The 18,211-nt window shown below is 31.2% G+C and overlaps 1 protein-coding gene and 1 long non-coding RNA gene across 3 annotated transcripts; both read right to left on the bottom strand.

Annotated features, from left to right (window-relative positions):
• Positions 1-8,329: 8,329 nt before the first annotated feature.
• On the bottom strand, positions 8,330-10,240 carry LOC115889947. The gene is made up of 2 exons (XR_004051533.1): positions 10,054-10,240; positions 8,330-8,713 (listed from the first exon to the last, which is right to left on the bottom strand). It is a non-coding gene; the product is annotated as an uncharacterized LOC115889947 (long non-coding RNA).
• Positions 10,241-11,743: 1,503 nt separating this feature from the next.
• LOC115889897 lies at positions 11,744-18,088 on the bottom strand. 2 transcript variants are annotated; one of them, XM_030909989.1, is made up of 9 exons: positions 17,995-18,078; positions 17,813-17,917; positions 17,448-17,760; positions 17,022-17,394; positions 16,673-16,860; positions 16,476-16,605; positions 16,125-16,359; positions 15,640-15,894; positions 11,744-11,990 (listed from the first exon to the last, which is right to left on the bottom strand). In XM_030909989.1, the coding sequence occupies exons 2-9, from the start codon at positions 17,902-17,904 to the stop codon at positions 11,852-11,854; spliced, it is 1,725 nt and encodes a 574-aa protein (XP_030765849.1). In that variant the 5' UTR covers positions 17,905-17,917; positions 17,995-18,078; the 3' UTR covers positions 11,744-11,851. The 2 variants fall into 2 exon arrangements, with proteins under 2 accessions (XP_030765849.1, XP_030765848.1); XM_030909988.1 differs by having other exon boundaries at positions 17,813-18,088.
• Positions 18,089-18,211: the final 123 nt, after the last annotated feature.

Here is an 18,211-nt window from a genome sequence, read left to right as displayed (position 1 = left end):
CGCATACTGGACTAATAAAGTCGCAGTTCGGCCTTAACAGATAGTATACTAGTCGCAAGATTGCATAATTTAGTCATCCTAGAGTCTAGCTTGTGCCGCCCTCTATAATCTAAATAAACGAGGGAGTGGATAAACTATCGGTAATATATGTCGATGTATATTTAAATTTAGTTTTATATGTACCTTTCTTATGTCCCATTTTAATTAAGTTTTTTTTATAAAAACAAAAACAGTTGCAAAAAGGTAGTGACTCGACATCCTACCAACGTAAGAATAAGGAAATCTAAACAACGTTGAAATTAGTAAAACAGACGACGTTTGCATAACGTTGGAATAGGTCCTGAGACTGACGTCGGAAAACTCTATATTGTCCAACGTTGTAACTACGTTGTCCGAATCACCTAAAGATCACTTACGCAAAAATGGTTACAAGACAACGTTTATTCGACGTCGCAGAAGCTTCTACTTTGCTGTAGTACTAGTCCAACGTCTGCACAACGTTATAAAAACGTTTAAATTTTTTTTAATACCTAAGGTAGGGAGCTAACTATTCTTTGTAACTAATCCAACGTTGTGTTTAGTAAACATGTGGTCGCAAGTCGTGAAAATGCTACTTGGGTAAGAATTATTAGAGATTAAACCCCCCTTAAACCCTCAACTGGTTGCGCCACTGTCACACCCTACTATGAACCGAAACAAGGAATCGTTTTAAGACGACATGTGATCTTGGAATAGTTTTAGCACAGATTTTATCAAAACAAAATATATATTTTAATACAAACATAATAATATATAAATGTTAGTAGAAAAATACCCTTAACTTTAATCTGGTTTTTAATGGATTTGAATGATATTCATAGTCTTATTCACATAGTCTTATTTTTTGTTTAAAAATTGTTAAATCTAAGAGTGTCACCAATACATAGGTCATAAAGTCTGCATTGATTTATATACAGGGTGGCCCATCGAAAACGTTCCGCAAGGCATAACGGCCAAGGTATTTTTTTTTCAGAAAATTCAAAAACACGCCAATTTTGTTTGTGAGGGGAAAAACTTTTACCCCAAAAATGATTGCAAAATCATTCAGTCATCCCCCAATTTTTTTCAAATGGGAAGGGGGTCAAGTGGTACCGCAATGAAAAGGGCTTTCTATTATCTATACTTTCCCGCTTCGTTTTTGAAAATCGGTCGAGTCATTGAGAAAATATGAAGGATTGAAATTTGAAAAGTTTATTTAAACATTTATCAGAGTAAATGATAAGGATAAATTCCTTAGACAATTTGCTGTTTTTTCTTATTATTTCTAGATGTTTACGCATTTTTTCACGTTCCACAAGGTTGAACGATCAGGTGCGGTAGTTGCTAGATAGCTGTTCTGTGACTTGTGCGTTGAAGTTCTTCTCAATATCGTTAAACTTTTTAACAATTATGGTGTACTCACTTGCAGAAAAACTGGAAATAATCTAACTTTATTTTAAAAATAATGAATGTAACGCCATCCTGACAAACACCTTTATGGCAAAATTGTTCGCGAGTTAGTAGCAAAATTTCGCGAAACTGGTTCCGTTATGAATAAAAAGAGGCAGAGGGAAGATCCTGTAGTAAATGAAAGTATGGAGGTATTCGTATTGGGCCAAGTTGCCATGGATAGTACGCTGAGTACAAGAAAATTAGCCAATGAGACCGGCGCGAATCGTACAAGCGTCCAAAGGATATTAAAAAAACACAAGTTCCACCCGTACAAAATTCAGTTGATATAAGAACTCAACGAAGACGATTTTGATCGTCGCTTGCAATTTTGTGAAACTATGAGTAAAAGAGTGGCGAATGATAATAATTTCCTATTTAATGTGTGTTTTTAGGATGAGTGTACTTTCTTTTTGAACGGTGTAGCTAATCGGCCCAACTGTCGGTATTGGGCTGAGGACAACCCCAGGGTTTTTCACGAGGTGCACACACAAATAATAATAATAAATAATAATAAATAATGTTTATTCAAACTGATCCAATTACAAAGTATATACAAGACTTATACATAACTTACGAATACAAAATAGTGAATAAACATAATATCCTCTTAAGGTAGAACCTTGTCTGAGGAGTTTTATTTCTACAACAATAACTACAATATTTTATACTAAATTCTTAACTATATCTAAATGTATCAAATTAATATATTTCATTGTCCAACACTTAAGCACGCTAAAAAACAAGTTATTACACAGCGGTCTTATCTCCTATATCTAGTATTTTATAGGAATAATTTAACGAACATTTTATAAGTACTACTACTCCATCATTTTTATTTAGACTTCCTTCATTATATATAATGTTGTATCCCGGTATCCTATATAAATCAATATTCCAAATTTTAAAACTTTCAGTAAGTACTATACAATCAAATTCAAAATCTATTCCACGTAAAAGAACAAGAAGCTCATCAAAATTGTGATCTATGCTACGAATATTATTATGAAAAAGTTTAAATGATGATAATTCAATGTCAAATTTACATATATTAATGTCATCCACCACATCTGCCTCAATCAACCTTGTTTCAAAGTCCCTAATATATGAATTCATTGTTATCTTATATGTTAAGCTTTTAAATATTTAACTTGCAATCTGACCCATATCGGAAACACCTAATTTTTCAAAAGAGAATAAAAGATAAAATATATATTTTTTTGTTTTACAATATACTCCAAATACCTTTAATAAAGAAACAAATAATCTATATTGGTTTATAAACGTCCATGTATTTACTATATATTTAAATATTAATAGTCTATTTATTTTTAGCCCAACACCAAATTAAATTTAAACATATAGTATATTTTAATTATTTAAAAGTCCCAAAAGTGCAGAGTCAAGTCGCGATATATGCTTATATCTCCAATTAGACTAAAATTACAAGGAAATTGTAGCCGCGCACAAACGAGCGCCATCAATGTATATAAATAATTCACTAACGTTTTGTTTAAAAAAAAATGTCTCTTTACACTTGACGACATCTTCATTTCTATACCGGCTTCGAGTAACTTCTTGTTGCTGGTCTTCCCTTATTAGTTGAAGGTAGGGATGCGGTTATAAGGCCAGCCGAACCCCTGCGGTTTGCGTAGTCGATGCTCCCGGATTAATGGTAAATTCAATAGTACTGGTCGGCTTAGCTTTTGGATCCGGATAGTGAGTTTCTTGCTTGTGACGCTCTATAGGTTGTACAGGTTGTTCGTTGACGGGTGTCCCCGGAGCACTTAGGGATGGTCTAGATGGAATATCGGTAAAGACTTCGCAATCAGATTCGTTACCTTTATTTCCTCTCTCCACCAATTGTTCGTAATTATAAGTTTCGCTGCCAATTACAAGAGTATCCCTTTTAATGTACGCCCTTAAACCCTTTTCCTTTGCCTCTTTTAAATTTTGTTTGAGTACCTTGTTCACCACTCTCTCTTTCTTGGAAAGATCGTGGTTAATAAAAATGTTCTTTCCCTTCAGCTTATAGGCGCTTCGAAGAATCAATGCCTTTTTTAAATATGAATTGAGTTCTATACGTAGCGGTTTCGTTGAGTCGTTTCCTAAGTAGTATAAATTGTTTATATCGCTTATATTTATATCTACTTCTAACAGATTTCTTAGTTGCTCGGTTACCCAAGTAGCTAATTCAAAGTCCTTTAGGTTTCTGTGGTCCCGTAGCCCAAATATTATCAAATTGTTCTTCCTAGCTAATTTTTCTAGTGCTTGTACCCTGTATTCTATATCGTTTAATTTACTTTGTATTACAGTAATACTCTCCTTTAGAACTTCCGTTTGAATTGACAAATCCTCTCTCACCGTTTTAATGTCTTCTTTTAATTCTTTTTTGCTGTTCTGTATTAAAGATTTGATTTCTTGAAATTGTTTGAATATGAGCGTATCTACCATTCTTACGGTGTATATTATATATTATAATATCTGTTACTCAAATAAAAAATATTGCAATTGGCAACGACGTCCGCTGTACTTGTCCAAAACTAGGTCAAATAATTATTGTTAATCGATTTATGTGATGGTTCAAAGTCCAAAGTTATTGACCACGGCGGGGCGTTTTCTAACAAATTTGCCTTTTTAAAGATGATTAGCCGTTCTAATTATGGCACTTCTTTATTTAAAGACTAAAGACTTACTTTGTCAACTACTTGTAACACTGTATTTAATTTATTCTAGCTAGGAACCACAAAAAACTCAAAAAATTTCTCCGCGATTACAACATTAATACTTATTCACTGCGCGCCAGCGTTGCCAGTTTTGCACAAAACCCTCAGAAATTGAACGTGTGGGCTGGTATTTTTGGAAATTCTATTGGGGGTCAGTTTAACGATATTGAGAAGAACTTCAACGCACAAGTCACAGAACAGCTAGCAACTGCCGCACCTGATCGTTCAACCTTGTGGCAAGTGAAAAAATGCGTAAACATCTAGAAATAATAAGAAAAAAATAGCAAATTGGTCGAAGGAATTTACCCTTATCATTTACTCTGATAAATGTTTAAATAAACTTTTCAAATTTCAATCCTTCATATTTTCTCAATGACTCGACCGATTTTCAAAAACGAGGCGGGGGAATATAGAGAATAGAAAGCTCTTTTCATTGCGGCGCCACTTGACCCCCCTTTCCATTTGTAAAAAGTTGGGGGATGACACCCCCGCTTAGAGGGTTGAAGATTTTGCAATAATTTTTGGGGCAGAAGTTGTCCCCCTCATAAACAAAACTGACGTGTTTTTGGATTTTTTGAAAAAAAATACCCTGGCCGTTATGCCTTGCGGAACGTTTTCGACGGGCCACCCTGTATATAGAAAGTTCAGCTATCGTTCAACGTCACGTCATATATCGTCGAACCCTCTCAATCACTTACCAACCAGATGAAAGAGATTGATGACGCCATTACGGCATTATGTAAATTACTGCAAATTCTTTTTAGTAATTGTCATTGTCATTTGATTTGGGATTATAATTTATAATTTTATTGACGGACATCGATGAATGTTAAAATTAAAATTTTATTGTCGCTGTAAAACAAAATTCTAACTTTTTTATTGCAAAAATGCCTCAAAAATTTAATCAAAATGAACAAGAGCTACTGCAGACTTTATGAACCACACTGTATATGTATTTATAAATAGATATGTGAATAATTTATCATGCGTACTGTCCTACTAATAGCTTTAATCGTAACTCACCTAATGTCTGTATGTTCTTTCCGAAATCTTGCGCAAAAAAAAGGAAAATTGTTGCTAAATTGTTGTTGCTGTTAATATATTGTTGATGTTTTTCACTTAAATAAAGATATATAAGGTTTAAGTTAGTTTACGCGGACTCAGCTTCTTCAATTTAGAGCACCCTGTACATAACGTAGAGCTCTGTAAACCATGTGATTGAATAAAAGTGACGTAATACACAAGCTTAGAAATAGATTTTGTCAAATATTTAAAGTTACATAAATTGTTTATAAAATACCTTTGTTTTCTGTTAAAATTGTGGGTTTTGTACTTAAAACAAACCCTATATTTCATTTAGTGTAAATTTAACGTTTGTAGTATGGTACTAGCAATAGATACAGTAAAACTGTTATTTATAAGGTTACTATGGCGTCATTTTCATTAAATCATACGGCATTTTTTGGAATTTATAAAAATAATTTAAACAGAAAAACGTAGCTCAGATAGTTTTTCATATTCTATTTGAGAAATATATACATATTTTTCTCTAAAGTTAACTAGATTCTTCATTCATCTGTTTTTTGAAATTTTGCTCAAATTTAATAAATATTTTCTATAATAGAATATAGAAAACTATCGTTATATGTTTATATCCTTATTATAGAAATTTTAGAATAGATTTTACATATTATACAACACAAAGATATACAGATATATTGAAGAAGTTATGTCCTGAGTAAATAGAAAAATTACTTTATATGGATAAAAATGTGCATTATATTTTTACTGCGAATTGAGAACTGCATATTTTAGTCAGACTGATTTTTTAAAAAACATGACGAAATTTGCTCCAACACAGGGTGTTAATATTAAACGGGCTCGCCGAAGTGACGTAAGAAATCTAGCCAGTAATTTTAGGCAACATGAGAAGTTGTTAGGTTTAGGCCTAAAATGCCATTTAAAAAATTATAAACATAATTTTGTAGATGTTATATACATGCATAATATTTTTGGAAAAAAAAACATGTAGATATTCAGTATGTCCCCGGATCGTCTGTTCAAGAGAAAAAACTTTTTAAGCATTAACATTCTCCCAAAGAGAAAAAAACAAAAAATATGAAAATATAGTTGAATTTTTTCCTAAAAATCATAACGCGTTTATATGGCAATATCGTTTTTAGGTTTTCATTCTTTGATAGATGGTTATTAGTATCTGTTATTAATTCTGATTATTGTCACAGCAAAAAATATAACGTTAATCAAAATTAATAACAATCAACTATCAAAAAATGAAAATGTAATGATATTACCATTGAAACGTCTTTTGATTTTTAGGATTTTAAGAAAAAGTCAACAATATTTTCATATTTTTTTATTTTTCTCTAAAACTGTATGAAAATTTGGAAAAGTATAAACGGGATTAACCATTTTAGAAAAAGCAATTTTTATGAAGAATGAATTTTTCTCAAAAAAATAACAATAATAAAGTTTTTCTTCTTTTAAATACAATCCGGGGACATACTGTACAGTGTGTTCAAGATAATTGGATATATAATACATATAAAAACTTCTAATAAGGTAATAAACATACAGGGCAGCTTGAAATATCTAAAATTCGTTCAAGAACACAAGCCAGAAGAAATCAAGAAAACTTATAAGAACAACAAAAATTAAGAAGCTTAAAATAAACTTTTCCAATTAATTTGAACACGCTGTATGTATTCCGTAGAGAAATCTTGTCAAAATAGTTCAAAAATGTATAACCAAATTATGAACACCCTGTAAAATATACTTATATTTATATATGAAAGCTTTTTATTTGAATGTAAGTGATAGAACGTTTTTTGGTTTATACAAAAAAATATATTTTGATCGTCAATTAACACATTCCTTTTTTAAGCATACTAAAAATAAAAAGATATATATATACAGGGTGAACACCAAATCTTCTTCAATCAAATTCGTTTATAAAATACGTTTGTGCTGTATTAATTTATTTGGCAATTTTTATTGTATGAGCCAAAAGCGTTTTAGTAAGAACTTCTTTTTATATACCTAAATTTTAATAAATATGAATTTGTAAATAAACGCAATAAAGTATATATTTAAATCAGTCAATAATTATAGTGAACAAAAAAATGGAATAAATGTTGAACATGTAATCTATATATTTCAATAAATAAATCATTGATGTAAAAACAGACGTTTATTGTTAAAATAGTTATTTATACTGAGTGAGTCCTAAATAAGCGAAAATATTTATAGGGGTAGTATATTTCGATATTATTTAAGGGGAATTTTTTTCTCAAAATGTCAACAATAAAAAAGTTTTTCCTCTTGTTAAGACAGTCCGGGGACATACAGGGTGTCCCAGGCTGAGCGTGCATTAGAAGTTTCTAGAAAACTACAACATCTAGCTCGGAGATTTTTTGCACATCATAGTTTCACAACGAGATCTATCGATTAAAAATATTTTCAATATGGCGGCACTTCGGAAGTACCGGAAGTTGACAGCAACTTTCTTATTTTAAATGGGTGCCTACATTTTTTATTGCATACTTAAGTTCTCTGTAAAATTTTATGGATTTTGATATCATATCTCTATATCTAACATTGACAGTTTTTGAGAAAAAAAATATTTAAAATTTTTGAACGAAAAAAAACTGCCTGTCAAAAATATGTGTATATCCTAAACGTCAAATTAAGTGATTACCACAGCCACTGTGCCATAAAGAGAAGACATGTGGCTATTTATTTCAAAAATTAAATAGTTCAAATGTCATATAATAATGGCGGTATCTGTCATGGAATTGAGTGATTAAAAAATTATCATAAATAATTTTTTTCAAATGGAAACCCACTTTTTTTATTTCACTAATGAAACGGTTTTTCAATTCGTTACTTTTTAACTATACATGTTCCTATACCTAAAATAAATCGTTTTTATGTTATTTAAGATTTAGTTTGAAAACGTATATTTTCCTTGATTTCATTTCGTCATTTTCAAAAAGTTATTTGTGTGAGCTACTTTTGAAAAACACCCGGTATACTACCCCTAAAAATGCGTACACTTATTTAAGACTCACCCTGTTTATTTTCTAATTATGTTCCTTAAATAAAATACCCAGTATGAATTAATTTCTAAAATTGTATTTAATATCTTTACACAATACACTGTCATTAAACACAAATATAACTTGATAATAAAATAATAAAACTCTAGTGGAATAAAAATATACATATTAAAACATATTTATAGTATATGGTTTGACTCTGACTCAACAAAAAAGACATATAATCTACTTAAATAGGGTAGATTTGTCAATTAAAAATGACATTGACAGAAGAAACAATCTTAAATCAAACTCAGATCAATAACTAGTTATTTACAAGCCCCCCTATTGGTCTCCCATCTTCAGAATACTGTTTTAAATCGTTTCTTAGATATTCTAATATCCTCTCCAAGTGATTGTTCCGTCGATTGCTACAGATGTATCCGCACAACCTACACAAAGCATCTAAAAAATCACATTCTTTAAAAAAGATGCCCGACAATAATTCTTTGTGAATTATTTTGTTGTGACTACGTGCGCTATATGAATATAAAACTCTGTCCAACGATAGGATCCATGACAATGACAGTTGTGCCTGTCATTTTAGTTCACAGACAATTGTATTTTCTGTCATTTTTTGAATGTGATCTGCCGAAATTTTCTCTGACTGAATGCATTTTTGCATTTTATTCAGAACGTCAATAATAAAAAAGTTTCTCTCCTCTTGTAAAGACAATCCTGGGACATACTGTATAATGCAGAATATTTTAAGATACTTTAATTTTTATGATTTTGCGTCAGTAAATCTTTATTATTTGAAAAAATCTAGGTGGTTGTGTGATAAACCTTTTGTTAATTTAACAAAAATTCAAGATTCTAGAGTAAAATACTCAAGGTTAATAAAAAGATATTATTTTAATTATTACAGAATTAAAACTAGATATAAACTTGTGCAACAAAAATTAGCTAGATGAAATGAAATGCTCATAATGTTTCCTTTCCTGTTAATTGCATAAAATGATTGTCTTTTCAAAAGCATTTTTTTCATTTTAAAAAGCATAATATGTGGAGTTCTACCTCGAAAAGCAGCTACAACAATTTCTCTCATGTTGCCCATTGAGTTGGAGAATGCACACTGCATTCACCAACTAATAGAATCATATCAATTCTCTCTGATGTAGGATAAGTTTGCATTTTCGGCAAATTTCTGAGAATTTTTTTTGTTTTAATTGACACAAAATGATAACTAGCTGTTAAAGTTAGACTAATTAGACAGCTATATTGAAGTAACGTCAGACATATCACAGCCCCCTAGATTTTATCAAATAATAAAGATCTACTCAGATCAAATCATGTAAATGAAAATATCTAGGAAAATCTTTGTTTGAGTTGTAGGCAAACTAATAAGAGAGTAACGTGCTTTTAAAGGTGGCCAATATTCAATATTATTTTGTCTCACCCTGGATAACTTTTTGGATCAAGTTTTAATTTGATTTAAAGTACAATAGTTAATTTAACTTCATATTAGGCTATACCGGGTAAATTCCAATGCAATGTGCTTTAAATAAAGTCTGTGTGACAGTGTGCCTAACGAGTCAGGAAAGAATATTGTCAGACGACATAAAAAATGACAGAAAATACAATTCACTGGAGAATTAAAAGGACAGACAGCTCTCACTGCCTGCTATTCTCTCATTTGACAAACTTTAAATAAATAAATTCATAACTTAATCATATTTTGTCCTGAATTAAAAAAACCATGTATGAAAACCCCATCTTTAATAGTAAACCTTATTTATACTCACCAGAATCTGAACATTTGCTGCACATAGAGAACCCCGTTGTGCAGTTATATACAGGAATGTTTAACAAATCGCCACATATACAGCAGGATAAATTTTTAGCGAGGTTTTGCACCAAAAATACCTTTTTGGCGAAGTTATCCATGACAAGAAATCTTGGTCTGTTCAGATCATAGATTTATTGGTTCAGATACAAGTCCAAAGAAACACTGACTATAGTGAGTGAACTGAGCATCATAAACTTTATCTTGATTGATATCTTGTAATTTTTTGTATCCATTCCATCGATGGTCATAAGATACAGCCTGTTAAATACAGGGTGCTTAAAAAAAACGCACCATCTCTCGTGGGGAGATTCCAAAATTTTGTTGTAAAAATGTTGAATAAAAATCTCAATATACCTACAGGGTGTTTCAAAAAACATGTGCCATTTCTCGTGGGGCGATTTCTCACGTAAAAATAAGATTTATTTTTCCAATCAACATAGGTCCGATTCTGCTTTGTTTCTTAGCTACAGTGTGTTAAATTCTTAATATTTTTTCAATTTATTATTATGTTCTTCCAACTACTTTAAGCGTTTTGAATGAAATTTTGAGGGTAAAAGTTACTATAAATGCGACATATTTTAAAGCTAAAAAAGTGTCTATATATTCACCAGGGGCGTGCATATGGGTTATCACTGGAATATTTTTCTAAAAAAGGCATGTACGCCACTGATTTTTTTTTTCTTGACAGCGAAATAGTGTAAGCAGTTTAATGCGATTAAAAGTTGTCTCTTCATATTATGTCGATTTCGGCTTCCTTAAATGAGATAAACGCAATTTTATTAATTTGCCTTGATCCAAATCTAACAACAACCTTTAAAAGAAGTAATATCATTCATTTGCGAAAGTTTCAAATAAGTACTCATTGATTCCTCATCAAAAAAATATGAAAAAAGTTCCTATAAACATGGTTATGGAAATGCATAGTTTAGAGACAGGATGCTAAAACTTTTTAAAACTTTTTAAAATTAGTTTTTTTTGTAATTATCTTTAATACAATTATTTTTTATTTCAAATTGCTGTAGGTTGGACTAATAGTAATAATATTTTATAATAAATTAGGTAAAATATATAATTTATTAATTTTATTTTTATTTTAATTTTATTAATTGTGATTAATAAAATTGCGTTTATCTCATCAAGGAGGCCGAATTCGACAAAATATCAAGAGATAATTTTTAATTGGCATGAAACGGCCTATACAATTTTGATGTCAAAAGAAAAAAAGTCAGTGGCGCACATATTTTTTTATTGAAAAAGATACCAGTGATAACCCATATGTCCCTGATGAATTTATCGACACTTTTCTAGCATTAAAATATGTAGCATTTATCGTAACTTTTACTCTCAAAATTTCATTCGAATCACTAAAAGTACTTAATTTAAATTATAATAAATCGAAAGATTATTAAAACTTTAACACCCTGTAGCTACGAAACAAAGCAGAATCGGACCTATGTTGATATGAAAAATAAATCTTATTTTTACGTCAGGAATCTCCCCACAACAGATGGCCCATGTTTTATGAAACACCCTGTATGTTGTTTTTCAAAATACTGGGTCGCCCGGTATATTTTTTCTTCCGTTTGTTGACTTGATAAAAACATGTTTATTATTACTAATATACAGTGAAAGAAAAAAACTACATATTCTTAATCAAAACGTATATTTAAAAGTATATTTACATGTTTACAAAATTTGCAAGGTTACACATAAAAAGACTTATTATAAATCTATTAACTATTGATATACGAAGACTATTTCGTAATTTTTTTAGCCACTCTTCCAATGTCCCGTTCGTTGTATTTCTCGATAAATTCTTGAACCTTTATTTCAGGCAATTTTTTTACAGCATCCTGGTATACTTTGGCCACTTCTTCGTTTTGGTCTGGAGCGCTATAACATTAAAAATCAACTTATATAGATATTAAAATAGATCAATTCAATCATGTTCACTCAGTTATGTTGTATACTTACAGTGTGTCACAAAAAAGTAATAACTAAGTTGTAATGTTTTTTTTTTTTAATTTCAACCCCTATATTTTTCTATACAGAGTTGGGTTTAACAGGGTGTTTCAAAAAACATGTGCCATCTCTCGTGCGGAGATTCCTCACGTAAAAATGAGATTTATTTTTCATATCAACATAGGTCTGATTCTGATTTGTTTCGTAGCTACAGGGTGTTACAGTCTTAATAATTTTTCGATTTATTATAATTTTCTTTTACTTTTAGTTAGTTATTCAAATGAAATTTTAAGGGTAAAAGTTAGTATAAGTGCTACATATTTTAATGCTAAAAAAGTGTCGATAAATTAATCAGGGACGTGCATATGGGATATCACTGGAACATTTTTGAAAAAAAAACATTAGCCACTGACTTTTTTTTCTTTTGATATCAAAATTGTGTAGGCTGTTTAATGCCAATTAAAAGTTATCTTTTGATATTTTGTCGAATTCGGCCTCCTTGATGAGATAAACGCAATTTTTTTAATCACAATCAATAAAATTAAAATAAAAATAAAATTAATGAATTATACAGGGTGTCCCAGAAATAAGTGCAGATATTTTAACTGGTAGTATAGTTCAATCCCAGAAACACGCCTATGAGGTTTTTTTTGCGAAAAAAAAATGTTGAAAATTTAAAATTTTTCTTGACATTTTCCGGGAAATTTGAAAAAACTTTTTAGTGCCACTTGTTTATTCACCTGAGATTTCTCTACGGTGTATCTAAACCTTGCAGTGTTGTAACCTCCTATGTTATCCACATTCTACATAGTTCTACATTTATAAATTCATAGAAAAATTTCTACTCAAAAATTAAGAATGTTAAATTTTCATCAGTGCTCATTATTAATAATTATTATAGAAAAAAAAACACATTAATTATGTTTAGTACTTACCCTTTCAATGAAAACTTAACAAAAACCACCGAAAATTAACTAAAACATTACGTTTATGACGTTTACGAAAATGATTCATCATATTGTTCACAACCAGGTCACAAAAAAGAAATTCCTAAAATGTTTATCGTAATTTAGAATTCAATATTTGTTTTCTTTCATGTTTCTCTGTTTTATTTGAACCACTGATTTACAAAACACCTTGAAAAGCGCACATTACTTTGAATACCGTCTCTTATCGCCACTTTACGAACTACTTTCAATTTAAGACATGTTTCACTCAACAATTTTAAATACGTATTTTGTTTTTTCGCTATTTTTTCGATGTATTTTGACAGCCCGACCGTCGCGCGTCGGCAAAAGTGCCACGTGTGAACTGGTCCTTTGAGCCGCGCCGTCGTGGCAGGCTTGCGTCAGACGACGATGTTAAGCAACGTTGCCGTAGTTACAACAATTTCAAATTCAAGAGATTCGAAGCAATCAAATTTGTATTAAATTTTAAAAAATAAAACAGAGAAACATGAAAGGAAACAAACAAAACGAAAATGAATTGATTATTCGTCGGGCTGTTTTCGATATATTGAATTCTGAATTACGATAAACAATTTAGAAATTTCTTTTTATGACCTTATCAATTATCAATTCATTTATTTTTGTTTGTTTCCTTTCATGTTTTTCTGTTTTATTTTTAAAATTTAATAAGAATTTGATTGCTTCGAGTGTCTTGAATTTGAAATTGTTGAAACTACGGCAACCTCGCATGACGCAAGCTCGACACGCCGGCGCGACAAAGAAGCAGTGAGCAGTTACCAACCAGTGATGCGTGGCTGTCTTGGCCGACGGATGGTTGGGCTGTTGACGGAATTGTCGAAATACATCGAAAAAATAGCGAAAAAGAAAATACGTATTTAAAATTGTTGAGTGAAACATGTATTTTCTTAGATTGAAAGTAGTTCGTAAAGTGGCGGTAAGAGACAATAATTCTCAACATTTATTCAAGAAAGATATTCAAAGTAATGTGTAATGTGTGCTTTTCAAGGTGTTGTGTAATTGTAAATCAGTGGTTCAAATTGTGATGAAGCCTCTATGAAAATAATGTGTTAAGTTAAAAATGGGGACTGTTATTTTAGCAGTTTTTATAATAGCACGTACAAGTAAAGCAGCACAATGAAGTGTATTTTAGTTAAGTGTGTATCGAAAAAGAGAACTGTCGCAGTTAATCGATCTGTCATAAGTATCTTTTTTAATGTTGGGTAAGTTTTTCAATTTAACTTTTAAACATTTAACTTTAAATTTATTTTATGTAATAATATCACAATGTTAAAAATGTAATGCATCTCTGCAAACTCCTCAGGTGTTGTGATTTTATGACTTACTTGTAAACATATACTTTCTTGTCCATATGGCAACACAGTGCGTCGAATTAACTGAAATCCGGGCTTGATCCGGGTAATTGGATGTAGTTGGCAATATCTGCCGGCGGTTCTCAAAATGTTGCGATTATTTTTTTAAATTTTCAAAGTTAAATAACTCAGTTATTTTCAATTTATTTTAAAAATGGTAAAGAGAAAATATGTTTATTTTGACCAGATCTACCACCTCTTAAAATATCTGCACTCATTTCTGGGACACCCTGTATAGTTTACCTAATTTATTATTAAATATTATTACCATTAGTTATACAAGGGTTATACTATTAGTCCAACCTACAACAATTTCAAATAAAAAAATAATGGTATTTAAGATAATTACAAAAACCTAATTTTAAAAAGTTTTAACATCCTGGAACTCTAAAACTATGCATTACCATACCCAAGTTCATAGGAATTTTTTTCATATACTTTGATGAGGAATCAATGAATACTTATTTAAAACTTTGTTAAGTTAATAATATTAATTTTTTTTTGAAGATTGCTATTAGACTTGGATCAAGGCAAATTAATAAAATTGTGTTTATCTCATCAAGGAGGCCGAAATCGCCGAAATATCAAGAGGCAATTTTTAATCGGTATTAAACTGCTTACACTATTTCGCTAACAAGAGAAAAAACAGTCAGTGGCGTGCATGCTTTTTTTAGAAAAATATTCCAGTGATAGCCCATATGCACGTCCCTGGTGAACATATCCACATTTTTTTAGCTTTAAAATATGTCGCATTTATTTGTAACCATTACTCTCAAAATTTCATTCGAAACGCTAAAAGTACTCGGAAGAAAATTGTAATAAATCGAAAAAATAATAAGACTTTAACACCCTGTAGCTTCGAAACAAAACAGAATCGGACCTGTGTTGATATGAGAAAAAATCTTATTTTTCCGTAAGGAATCTCCCCACGAGAGACGGCACATGTTTTTTGAAACACCCTGTATAGTATAGTGTTTTTTTCTGAATCAAATGGAATAGATTGGGACTTATATTTCCGAAGTCAATTTATTTTTATACTATACACTATACGCCATTTTTATGAACTGGCGTTCGCAGGTTTAGGGCCAGAAGATTAAATAACCTTTTTAATATAATAGTACTAGGACTGGAGAATGTAACTTAAGGATCAGAAGAGGACCATAATAGATCTAAAAAGGTCGCAGTAGACCAGGCTAATAGCCACCTTGAGGAATCTAACCTAATCTAGCAGTAGTAACTTACTTTTGCTCCCATATGGCCCCAATCCAATCCAGCCATACGTCGATATCATCGCCGAACTGTTCGCTGTATAATTTGAACACCTCGAATTGTTTTTTGACATCGTCTCGGTCGTCCCTACATTCCAACGTTAGCATTTCCCGGTGCAGTTCCCTGGTGAAGGGCCGTTCACGCGCCAACTCCCAATAGACCTTTCGAAAATACGCAGGATCAGGATTAAACATGGCGCTCCACCTCAAATACCTCGGTTTGAATTTTCTAAAATGAGGAAATCCAAACTTAAATAGTTTCTAGTTGAGAAAACGACTCTATACAAAATTTTGAATAAAAATATTAAGGAAGCAGTATAATGCTTTTTATATAGTGGTGCATTAGAGACCTGAATCGACATCATGAACTCCCATTTTTCACATATCTACCAGATATAACATATACAGACATATCTACCACTCTCAAGGATGTTTTGTTAGACTGTACTTTTTACTCACCTGCCTATTTCTTCGTACGGCTCAGCTACGGCTCTCTTAAATAACTCCTCTGTTTTAGCATCTGAATTCAGCTGCAGGGCTGTAACGTACAAATCCCAAACAGGAGCCGCTCTACGGCCCAGTGACTTAACAGCCCTTGCAAAAACTTCTTCAGCTTTACTAAAATCCTTTCTAAGTAGACAGAACTTCAGATACAACAACCATAACTGTTCCGAAGATGGCAGACATCTGGTAGCTGAGAAATGAATAGAAAATTTAACATTGAGGAATATCGTACGGTCCAGAAAAAAAATATCATAACAAAAAATTATAATATTGTGGTATTAAATTTACTTAGATTATTAAACGTACCTTCAACTAGAGTTTTCATAATATGTTCCTCATTACCTCCACAAATATCCAACCACGCATACCAATGTAGTTCTTCCAATGGAACTTTCGCCATTTTTGCTTCTTCAAGAGCCTCTCTTAAAGAACTTACCTATAAGTACAACAAGTAACACAATTAGCAAACATTACCACTTTATTATTAAGCATTTTAGCATTACTTTAAGAACATTATTAGGATTGCCCTTCTGAAGGTGTATTAAGGTATTTAGATATAGCTTCCACAAGGCTGGTTTCTTTTTGGTGGATATCTTGGCAATACCCTCTTTGTACCTTGCTATACATCTTTGTATTGAGTAGTTAGTAGATTTTTTCTGCATTTCTTCAGGGGATGCGTTATAGTAATGTCCTGAAATAAAACACTACTGTGAAGTGATAATTTTAATTCAAATACAATATTTCAGTTCATTTTAGTTCATAAGTTTAGTGCTCATAGTTTAGTGTTCTTATAGGGGAACAATCCCACACAATCATCTTAGCCATTCATAAATGTTCAGCCATTCTGCTTACCTTTCAACTCCATTGTAGCGATTGTATGCCATACTCTCTCTTCATTCGAGTATTTTTGAAGCAACAAATCCAAAATATAGTCCTGAACTGGACATAGGTTAGGATGTGTTTCTAATAATGTCAAAACATATATAAGCATTTCAGAACAATCGGGAATATTTTTTAATATACTGTCCAAGTATTTTTTAAATTTTGCTATTTTAATGTCTTGTGGATTACTCAATTCTAGATCAATAAGGTCAAGATATAAAAGCTGTTCATTTGGATGAGTTCCAATGCCTTTAAGAAGCACTTTAACAGCTTCTCCATGACAATCCTTCTGTTTAAACCAAACTGCAGCTTCTTCAAACACTTTCGGTTGAGAATTAAATCTCTAAAATTAAGCAAACAGAGAATAAATAATATAAAGTTAAAAAAAAATAATACCTCTATCATTTGGGATACGTGTTTAGCTCCTTCATTATCTAAACTCGAATGGTTACTAAGAAAATCTAAATATTCAAGACAAAAATTTAAATTGGAAGAAAACTTTCTTAGAGCGTGCTCATAATAATACTGTAATCTTTGAATAATCATGATTTTTAGCCTGCCCGTCTTTATACTTTGTTTTTCGCGTGTTCTCTGTCGTACTTCGTCTAATAAAAGCTTGAGAAACTTAATCGAATCTCGAAAGTCTTGTAACTGTGTTGTACTCTTACTTAATCTGAATAGTAACTGTGTAAGTTTCTTGGTAAAAATGCTAAAATAAATTGTAAAATGAGACAAGTAAATATATAAAAATAAATACGTACTTAATTTCGTCGTCTGTAAATAAACCGCATTTTTTGAGTTCCAAAATATCGTCAGTCATCAACTCCATATTCCTATTTGATATTTCTGCCATGGCTGTATGTTACCTGCACAAATTTGCCTCAATTGTTAAATCTCTGCTTAACGAGAAAAGAACCCAATATATAAATTTAAAATTTTCTACCTTTTTCTTTCAAAATTCATATAACAGATGAATAGAAAACACGGATAGAAAATCAACAACATAAACTTAGGTTAAGTTGTCGCAATTGCACTTCTTCTCTTTTATTAATTTGTAGGTCTAAGCTGCTAGGACTATCCGGCCTATTAATATGGTTACACTCTCGATTGTTTTTAATCAATGTTGGTGCAAAGGCAAAAAGGCAGGATATACCTCAAAT

The sequence above is a fragment of the Sitophilus oryzae genome, unplaced genomic scaffold (assembly GCF_002938485.1).
Source record: "Sitophilus oryzae breed Bouriz unplaced genomic scaffold, Soryzae_2.0 scaffold_857_pilon_pilon, whole genome shotgun sequence".
Lineage (NCBI taxonomy): Eukaryota > Metazoa > Arthropoda > Insecta > Coleoptera > Curculionidae > Sitophilus > Sitophilus oryzae.
The sequence above is the reverse complement of the archived record's forward strand: the minus strand, read 5'-3'. Positions and strand labels throughout refer to the sequence as shown.